The sequence below is a fragment of the Zalophus californianus genome, chromosome X (assembly GCF_009762305.2).
Source record: "Zalophus californianus isolate mZalCal1 chromosome X, mZalCal1.pri.v2, whole genome shotgun sequence".
Taxonomy (NCBI): domain Eukaryota; kingdom Metazoa; phylum Chordata; class Mammalia; order Carnivora; family Otariidae; genus Zalophus; species Zalophus californianus.
The window spans coordinates 57792601-57803733 of NC_045612.1; the positions used below are offsets into that span (position 1 = coordinate 57792601).

At 36.7% G+C, this 11133-nt stretch overlaps 1 protein-coding gene across 1 annotated transcript in view; it reads right to left on the reverse strand.

The window, feature by feature from the left end:
• The window catches only part of DACH2 (dachshund family transcription factor 2), a 927084-nt gene extending 917833 nt beyond the window's left edge, over positions 1–9251 (reverse strand). Inside the window, exon 1 of the mRNA XM_027608947.1 lies at positions 8746–9251. Within this exon, the coding sequence (XP_027464748.1) occupies positions 8746–9251 (506 nt within the window). The remainder of the gene's footprint in view (positions 1–8745) is intronic.
• Positions 9252–11133: the final 1882 nt, after the last annotated feature.

Here is an 11133-nt window from a genome sequence, read left to right on the forward strand (position 1 = left end):
AAATAAATTTATCACAATATTGTTTGTGATGCTATTACTATGCTTTTTTAGACAAATAAGTGAGAGACAGACTTCTTCCAAAATAACTAAAAGCTCAGAATCTAACATATTGCTGTAAGCTATAATGGTTATAACTGTTAATCCAATACACCTTTTATACAAACCCATAAACACATGAGTGGAAAAATAGCACAGATGTTCATCTCTAATGCAATTTCCATTCAATTTCCTAAGTGCGGTCCCTGTGTGCAAACTAGCTTAACGTTATGTTTAGCTTGCAAATTCTTTTAATAAATAATGAATGCAATAAAACTAGGAGATCAATGGCAAGCTGAGAAATCATAAAAAAGCCTTTTGTGTTCAGGCTGTTGCCCATTTCAAACTTTAATCCAGAGGCAGATCAATATTACTTTTTTTCTTTTTAACTCATCACATAAATAGCAGTTATACTAAATGTAGCCTAAATGCTGTTACCAGCTAACAGTTGCCAGCAACCTGATAAGATCATTGGACACAATTGCGATTGAATGTTTTATACCTTAACATACACACTACATTATATGCTATTAAGCAGTCAACTTGTTTAAGAATAAAATGGTGATACAGCAATGAAAATACCGTGTTTCATTATTTTTTTTAATTTCCTGTACTATATATATTATTCCAGTAGCATAATTACAAAGTTTTCACCACGATTTGCCCTAATAAAACAAATAATTTTAATGGATCAAAATAGTACATATATATGAGTAATTTAAACCTCAGGGATCCTAGATGAAAGGAAATTTTACTCTTCAAAATTAATTATACCTGAAAGAACTAAGTTATTCCTTTAAATGGATGGAGGGGGGTACTTCATGTAAATTCATGTTGCACTGAATGTGTCTTGAGATTATCCAGGAGAAAAGTAAATCATAATACTTAGGTATTTGTGTTTCTATTCACAGGCTCTAGATAGAAGGGAGGAAAACCCTCCTCTTACCAACTCATTTTGGATAAACATGCATTTTCTGTTTGAATGATCGAAAGTAAACTGTCACTAGGGATGGTGCTGATATCAAATAGTATAAGTCTAAATAGCTGAGAATGATTTTATGGAGGTAGGCTTGTCTTATTTATTAATTCTTGCCTATTCATATTAGAGTATCTTCTGTGGGTTTTCACTAAAAGGAAATATCAAGAAGTCACCCTTTCTTTAAAGATATATTTCAGTTCAAAATTCTAATTTCCTATATTAGATTTTGGTAGCTTTATATGTATATTTGTGAAAAGTTTATGGCATGATTACAAATGGTTTTATAATGGAATTAAAATTTCAAGATTAGTGTCTTTAATAACTGCATACCTTATATAACTATTTCCTAGCTTTTCAAAGGAATGGCAATTTGTGCAAAGAATTCTGATGAGGAATAAATGTGTGTGTGTGCGCATGATTGTATTCATTAAACAAATGTGAATTAAGTGCCTAAAATATACACAATATTAGGCTGAATGAAGTTTTGCAATGAATATTACTAAAGTTAAAATTTACTCCTTAGAAATTATTATTATGAATTCAAGGGCTTTTTTTTTTGTAACAAATTCAGTTCTCTTTTAAGGATATCATTATAGGTAGTGATAAATATGTCAATTTGCTCTTTAGCTATATTATATTCAATTTAGCTATATTATATTCACATTCTCAATATAATAATTTCACCAATTCTAATATATAAATTTAGCTCTAAAGAAAGATGTGGCAAAAAATTATCATGAAAACATTTCCATGTTTAAAGCAAAATTTGAAAAATAACTCCTGTACATAACTTTGTTAAACTTCATTATAAATTTCTCTCTAAACTATAGATCATAGCATATATCCTAAGCTTCCAAAATTAGCCTAACTTTGGAGATAAAAATTCTCCTGAAGAATTTGAGACCTCAACAGTATCAATTAACAGTGTTTCCTGTTTTCCTATTCAATAAAGTTAACAAAATTATGATGAAAGAATACTGTAAAGGCTGCAAAAAGGAACTACCTCTAAAAGCTGATTTTAATATATATTCTTCAGAAAGTTAATATATATTTAATATATATTCTTCAGAGAAATTGAATCTCCTTTTTAAAATTTGTATTTTCAAATATCAGAGATTAACTAAAAAGTTATAACACCCACAACATTCAATTCAAAATATTTCACAATTGACAGAATTGACAGAACTGTTTCTCTCCTAAAACCAAGATAATGAAGCCTTGGGTTAAATGATACAAAGAATGGTCGCCATGATATTCAATGCAGGCAGGTAATAAATTTCACCGGAGTTATAATAAAGTTCCTTTTGGTGTGCCTATGCTTTTCTACAGTTTGAGAAATTAAATTATAAAAGTAGCATTTATTGTTACTGAATGATTTACAAATAATTACCCAGAATATAAATAACTGAAATATACTAAAATGAAATAAACTTTTCTAAGATTTTCAGCTTTACAAAGTGAGGAAATGATGAATATACAGTGGACAGGCTATCTTCTTCCTACTAAAAAGAAATATTAAATCCTGAAGGAGTTCTAAATCCCTTGGTAAGAGTATATTACAGCTGCATTAAGCCAACAAGAAGCTTATTAGTAAGGATTTAAAAACTAACACCCTTCTGTAATCAATTTGGATACAGCATTATTCTATTTATAGTGACATTTTCAGGGTGTCCCAATCATATATTACTTATTCTCATTTTTCCTACCATGATTAAATATTAATGCGGGGGCACTTTTAAGTAGCTACACTGTATTTAGGTTTTAATATATTGATTTCCACCATTTTGGAATAGTTAATATAGCATGAAAATGAAGAATCTTTTTCATAAAGAAACTCATGATTGATTTGATATTTTTCTCTGATCCTTATATAAAATAAAATGAATTTAGTTGTTCTAGCAGAAAATGGAAAAAGGGATGCTGCCACTTTAAAAGCTTCGATCTCTTTGACATTGCTGGCAGTGTATGGGAACATTAATGCATCTGTCATGATAACAAGCTAAGAATAACATCTAGACATCAAACCGAGCAGAGAATCCATCTGAAGTGATTCATTCAGATCTGTCTCATTGATTTATTAAACACAGGGCAACATCTGCAGCCTCACAGAGCCGCTTGGTGAAATTAATGCAAGATCAATTCAAATGGAAAAAAGTGTAAAAGAGATAAATCAAAACACAATTTGCATGCAGTTCCACAATCAGGCTTATTGGGTGCAAATGCTCAATTTCCCTTCCAAAGCAAATGTATTTAAATGTTGTTTTATTTTTTTAGAATTGTGTGATCTGAAGTGACAGTGAAGAGTTTTGCAGGTTGAGATGGCAAAAGGGAAGAAAAGGAGGAAAAAAATGCTACCAAAGACCTTTTGAATATGCAACAAGAATATCATTAATACCTAATTGTTTTGCTTTTGGGGAAAGGTTTGATGTCCTTTCTCCGAAAACAATATTTTCAGTTTCAGTCAATTAGGGTGATTTTAATACATATTTGAAATGTGTACAATGGATAAACCTAAATCATTTGTATCTCTTAGTGCACCAGCACCACATAAAGTGACCCTGAAGATCTAGATTGCCAAATGAAACCTAATATATTGTGATTAAGGTTTCTCACAATTATATTTGCCTGCTAGAAGCACTTTTAAAGCACATAGGGATTTCATTCAGACAAAATAAGATTACTTAAGAAAGCATCAAATAATTCAGACAATATTTTCTACAGGCATTAAGGGTTTCTTAAAGAACATTAAAACATTAATGTCTGAAGACCATCACTTCCTAATTATTGGCATACTTACACATTGGGGGTAATATTACACATAAATATCCAAAGAAATTCTCCATCATATCATGCATCATTTCTTTAATGTAATATCCATCACCTAATAAATGAGTGTTTGGACAAATATTAAATCCAGCTCAGGTATTTAGATAAATACAAAAATTGTTGGTTATGCAGAAGTGTCCATTTTAAATGAATGTGTATGTGGACATTCTGTGCACTGGCACATGACTAAATCGCTTTAATTATAATCTTGACATCATTCTTCTAATAAAAGAGCAATGACGACTAAGTGACTGCTTTTAATAGATAATCCAACTATCCCCTCATTATCCTATGAAATAAAATGTCTGCCTTTACTGCCCAGAATAATTCTTAGAATCTTTTTATTGTTTCTGCAAATGTTAAGTCATACAAAATATTAGCCCAAGAAAGTGATGCAAGTTCTTCAAAAATTTGGTTTTGTGTAACTTTCCTACGGAAAAAAACATCAATTTTCAAAGTAAATTGCTATTCTGTGTGGTTATGAACCATAGTCATCGAGTGTGAATACAAAGCCAAAATCATTGAGTACTTACAAAAATTGTATTTCTTGTATTTGAAAGTGGTTTTAAATTGTTTTAAAGTCATAATTCACATAAAGTTATTCTAACATGGATGCCCATTTATGTTCTGTTCATATGGTCAAAATAACAATTAACCACAATTAGATCATTTAAATTTTTAATTTAAAAAACTGAATTTTACTCATTTGAATATATGTTGAATTATGTCTCCAAATACATTTAAATGTTTTCTTAATCATACATTCTTATTTCTCTAAGCATTCATTTAACTATACATAAATGACTGAATAACATTTAATCAGTTGATCCTCAAATGAAATGCCGATCATGAAATCTAACAATGTTATTTTTATATAGTTAGGTAGATAAAAAAAAATTAACACTAAAATGTGCTGGCTGATTTTTCACATTTACTGAATACCAATTTTTTAATTAAATATTTTACTGCTGCATTAAACTTTGAAGAATTTAGTAAGGAAAATCCATTGTATGAGAGTGAGATTTTTTAGACATTTGCTTTCTGAATCTGCCTGCTCAGATGTTAAAAATTCCAAGTTTTGCTGCACAAGAAATTAAAAAAAAAAATCACAGTGCTTTAGCTAGAAAAAAAAAACGATCTACAACAAGATAACTTTTCCCATTTGGTTTGGGTCTTTATATCATCATTTTCTTAATAATCCTCAGAAAAATCTCCCTACAATTAGTTTCTGAAGTAAAAAAGCATCAAGGAAAAATATTGCACAGCCCTTTGGAATTGCGGTGATGTAAAGCTTGATTTCTTTAATAGAACAATGTATAGTCGAGATTTTTTTTAGTCTTACTATTCTTTAGTAGCTAAGGCAGGTATTATTTTCCAACTTCTTTTATGGGAAGACAAGTTTGAATATTTTGAAAATTAGCTAATAACAAAATAGTTAATATAAAGCACTGCTAGAGTTCTGGTGACTCTCAGTACTTTCAAAGAAACAATCACATATGTATTTTATTCATTCAGCTTTCTTCAGTGCACATTAATAAAAATATGTCCTGAGCCGAATGAATCCAAATGCCACTTGGTGGCAATACGTTAAGGTCTTCGAAAATGACCAATTTGAAAATGGTCCATTTTGCGTCTTCTGGAATAGTGTAGGAAATATTTCAAATTAGAATACCCTAAGTCAGGACTTGTACTCTCCCTTAGTTAACTGACAGAGAGAGGAAGAAATGCTTATTATGTAGGAAAATAAAATTGCCAATGACACCATTAGAAATAGGCCTTCCATTGAACAATACATTATGGAAATTTATTCATCAGGAGATGAAGATGAATCTCTTATCTCAAATCAGAATAGCATATAAGAGTTTCCACTCACTGAACATACATATACTTTTTCCTTGCATCCCCCTTTAGCCAGAAGAGCTAAGAAGTCATGAGTCCTCAGTGACAATCCTCCTTAGCCAAGTCTCCATTGATTCACCTCTCATTTCTTTGAGCATCTCTCCAGGCTCTTCTGATCCACCTTTCACCTCCTTTCATAGCATCATTCTGCTCATACCCTACATCTCTTTTCTCTTACTGGCTTCACGTCTCATCTACCTTATTTTGTCTCTCTTGAGTCTCATTCCTATTTACATCCCTCACCTTTCTTCTCACTGACTAGAAAAGTCATAGAGAGATAATGTTGATCTAAATAATAATTTCACAATTTTGTAAAATCACTCAGATGTTGGGGATTTAAGGCACACATTTCTGTAAATAATGTTACCTAAAGTCATAAAGTCTCTATTATATGCATTATCATATTTTGTAGGTTTTAACAACATGGTTATGAGGGCATTTTGCAGTGACGAAATTCAGTAATGTTATTTTATCATTAACAAGCTTTCCCCCAGATATTGTGGGCTGTTTGTTGTTGTTGTTGTTTTTACTCTCTAGAAATTGCAATACAGGTGTGTTTCTAGTAGTTTTCCTCATCTCCATTGATGGACTGCATTCATAGAATATACTTCATAAATTTTTACAATCATATACTGTAACACTTGTAACACACTTATAGAAAATGCATGTTAATCAATAACATACCCATCAAGAAATAAATGCAAAAGGAAGAATAGGCATCATATCTCATACATATTTCTTCTTATATTCTTAAGATTTCCCTATCATCTTTATACATGCATATACACAAAAGCAATTTAAGACCCCAAAAAGTTAGCATTGTAAATGCTGTGATAGGAGTAAATAAAACTTAACTGAATTAAAATAATAACCTAAAACATATCATAAAATAGGGTCCAAAAATAGTATAAGAACACCTGCCTCTTGATATAGAGTAATTTATCATTTTTCCCTTCAGTAAGTAGCTCTCATAAAAATTAATTAAAGAAAACTTTCTACCTAGAGGAAAGCATCAAAGTCACATTAAAATACTAATCTATTTATTTTTAAATGAAAGTCATAGATTTTGCTCAAGGATGTGTAAATTAATTATTAAGGTAGGACAAATTTCCTCTGTGTAATAATTGTTCCACTTTAATAATGGCTGTTTGTAAGAGAGAAGGGGGAAGGGAGAGAGAAGGAGAGAGAGAAGGAGAGGGAGAGAGTGAGGGGGAAAGAAAGGTTTTCAGGTCTGCAATTGTTTAAATGTATCTTTTTGAACTGGCAACACATGAACTAGATGGCCCTCATCTGAAGTCCCTGGTAACTTTCTGAGTTTGTGCATTAGTGAAGTGCTTTGTGGTAAAAATAAGATTTCCTTCCTACTCTTACAACTTTTAATTGCTTATTTTATCAAGGGAGCAGTTATCCTTTGTGTTTTAAGACCACCTATCTACCTTAAGAATATTTGACCTAATAAACCAGGTCTGTAAGCCCCAGATACGAATCACCTAGAGGTTCTCATATAAACAGGTTTCTGTTTAATTTCTAGAACACAGGACACTGCTCAAAGTGGGGGAAGAAAGGTTCCTTTGTAAGTTCTGTAGCATTATCTTATTGTAGCAGTCAGCTACAGTTTGTCTACAAGGTGTCATATACTTCAACTATACATGGTAATTTAGATTTTACAAGGGATGTTGACAACTGAGTTCCTTTTAGTTGGTAAATCCAGGGTTCTTATGATTTAAAGTTGCATTGTGAGAAAGTCAACCTCTGCAGAAGTTTTCTGCAAAATGATCAACAGTAATGCTGTTTTACAACAAAACCCTTTGCTCCCTTTAAACTGATGATGATTTCTTGGTTTGTATGCCAAATGTGTACATGCCTAACAGATGCTACCTGACAGGAGATGGAATAAACACTATGGGGACTAATTAACAGGTCTTTAAAAACTCAAATAATCTTGAATATAGTTTATTTTACTTTCTTTTTAAAACTTAGAAACATTGAATACAATTTGCTTATGGACATAGCCAATGGACATTTATTCTACTGTCATATGAAGGAAGAACACTTACAACAGAAGCTGGTCATCATCATTTAAGAAGTCCCCTCTTTGGGGGAAAAGGATCCTTCCAACTGTTTGCCTGGGGAGAAGAGCTGGAAGCATCATCTCCAACTTCTACTTCAACCCTCAACCAGTTCCCAGTCCCAGCGTTTCATGCCCGCATTGCCCTCTGCAGATGACCTAAAATGGACTATCCCAGGAAAGTGACATCCGTCGTCGATCCATCGACTTTACTGTATTGTGAACCGGGGGAGCTTTGCACAGCAGGCATATGCACATGTCTTCACAGGCTCGCGCTCCCTCACACGCTCGTTCTTGCTCTCTCTCTGTCTCTATGTCTCTGCCTCTGCTCTCTCTCTCTCTCTCTAAACACACGCACACTCATACACACAACACCACAACCACCACCGTCACACACCCCACGTAGTCTAACAACAAACACACAGGATAGGGAACGAATCACCCTCTGGGATGGATTCTAAACTTCCGACCCTCTGCAACCCCCAAATGTTGTGTTGTGGATTTAGCTAGCTTAGGAGCCCAGTTTACAGCTCTGCCAGCCTTCTGCCCTAGAAAGTCCCTGGTGTCTGTGTTCAGGAGAAAACCTATTCGACCCGTACGGCCACAAAAGAGTAATGAAAACCACATAGAGAAATTAACAAATAACCAGAAGCAGCCAATAAGCCATGCAATATATGGGCGAAAGGCCGTAAAGTTTCAGTAGAGGACAGCAAACTGAAGTTTGTGCGGGGCTTATCTTAGACCCAAGCCCTGCCACTGAGCGGGGACTAGAAGGGATGGGCAATTAGTCCTTCTAGTCCTCTTTTCCCACAGACTTAGAACGTGAAGAGTAGAGGCAAGCTAGTTAAGACACTCTGCAAAGTTGGATGAGAATGATGAAACATACAGAAGAGGGCAAAGGGCGGGGGGAGAACAAGCTAAAAAATAAGTATCTCACCTGGCATTGGTGCAATCGGTGAACAAAGTTTCGAAGTCTTTTCTGGTGATAAGTTTGCAGCGGTTCACCCCAGGCTGGATGGCCCCCAGACCGCGGAGGATCCGGACCTGCTCCACAGTACACACTACGGGGGATATGTCCAGTCTCTTCAGCTTGGTGTACACCGTGTGCAACCCTCCCACCAGGTGCTTGAGGAAGAGATCAAAGACTTGAGGCAGGCAAATCAGTTCCTGACCGTCCATCAGGAACGAAGCCACCTTCACACCATGCATGTCGACCATCCTGCACTCGGTGTTAGTGTTGCCGCTGCCTCCGCTGGGTCCACCGATCCCGCCACCCCCGGCGCTGCCGCTGTGGTTATTGGCCATGAAACTGTTGATCATATTAGGGGTGAGACGGGGAGGCTCCCCGGGAGTCGAGTACAAGGTCTCTGCCCGAAATAAGCCCCCTGGGACGCCGGCACCGCTGGAAGTTGCAGAGATCACCGGAGGTGCGGAGACAGCCATGGTCATTCAGTCTCAAACCGTAGGTCTTTGGGCCCTGTTTTCTCGCCCTGTCTCCTCTAGATCTGCTCGCACTCGCTCCCTCACTCTCTCGCGCTCTCTGTGGCGCGCCCTGCTCTCTCCAAACTGTTCTCAAGTCTACAGTAACCCGGCTCACACACTCACGCTCACCCAACACCCAACGAACAGCGAGTAGCCGGGACGCGCGGCGGTCCAAGAACCCACCCCCAACACACCCCCTTCCGAGACTGGCAGCATGCCCCAGCCAATGGACCCCACCCTCTTCGGCTCCCAAGCGCACCGAATGGCTGCTCCCCGCAAGGAGGTGGAGACTCCCTGGCCGGCCTCCCAACTACCTGAGGCCTTTCTGGGTTCGCTGGCGAAGGAGGATGGAGCCCGAGAAGAGGGCGATATGGTTCCTCCGCTTCTTCCTAGCAGACGAGAGAACGGCCAATTATCACGCAGAGCTCTCAAAGTGGCCTAGGCTACAAGCGCCTCCCCCTCCATGCCCCACCAGTGTTGAGGTGGGAACACAAAGCAGGACTCCAAAACATGCCTCTCCGCAACCCTGCGCCACCCTGCACCTGAGTTCAATTCAAGAAAGGGTGGTGGCAGCTCCAATTCCATTTGCACGTTGCTCCCATACTCTGCGGGGCTAAGATAGCTTCGCCCCGCTTCCAGGAGAAAGATTCTAGTGAGTTCCGAAGTAAACAGTTCAGGCCACCTAGAGCGCTTAGTGTGAGTTCTCCAATACCCAGCGCACACGGGAACCAGCATCCAAAACCGCATTCAAATCAGAGTTGCAGGTTGCTAACCCGCTCCTGCACGCGCAGGGAGCCTGTGATCACTCTGGAAAAACAGGCTGAGGGACTTTGGTTTGCGAGTGGTGGACGGATGCCTCATTTTACAGTACTTCCACCACTGTCCTGGAATAGACTCAGTTTTTTCTGTCTCCATTCCTTAGTTTCAAGATTGTCCTGCCCCATCCCTGGCTAAAATTGATAGGAAAAGTTCCCGTGTGACTCAAAACAGTCATTACAAATATGAGAGAAGAGCAAGGGTTTGCATTCTTTAATACTGCGTTTTCTTCCCTTGTCTATGGGCTTTGATGGTCCGGTAATTAGAGCTCCATGTCCTGCACTGAAGCTCAAGATTCCTCTTCCCCCACATGTCAAGTGCCCCTAAACGTTTGCGCTACTAGAGCTCGTGATAAGCAAAATGTCTAGGCAAGGTACATTCCAGGGAAAAGGCATGGTCTTTCCCACACAGCATTTGGCAGTTAGATCACTGTAGCAAAATTGTTTTAAGACTTCTTTTCCAGCTTTTGATTCTCTGAAATCAAGGTATTTCCTTTCCTCTGTTTCTTTCCTTTACAGGCTGTTATTCAGAAAGTGAAATCCATGCTTGGTTTTAACCAATGATATAGCTAAGGCAACTTCTCCAATATCTTTCCAAAATGTAAATAATTTTAGATCCTTGCTTAATTCTATTTAGATCTCCTTGTACTTAGCAGTATCAAAAAGTAGGAGTGGGTGGGCTTCCCCCTCCCCTTAATAAGACATAAATGTCCTAAATTGGATTTTTCTGCCTCTCTCTTCAACATATTTCACCTTTTGTCATTTCATCAACCAAGTAGTAAAGAACTACTCTTTGAATCGCTTCATAGTGTTACAATTTTTAAAAGATTTATTTTATTATATATTATTATTATTTTATTATGTTCAATTAGCCAACATATAGTAGTACATCATTAGTTTTTGATGTAGTGTTCAACGATTCATTAGTTGCATATAACACCCAGTGCTTTGTTTATTTTAGAGTGGGAAAGAGAAAGAGAGAGAGAGAGAAAGAGAGCACCAGCAGGAGGGGCAGAGGGAGAGGAGAG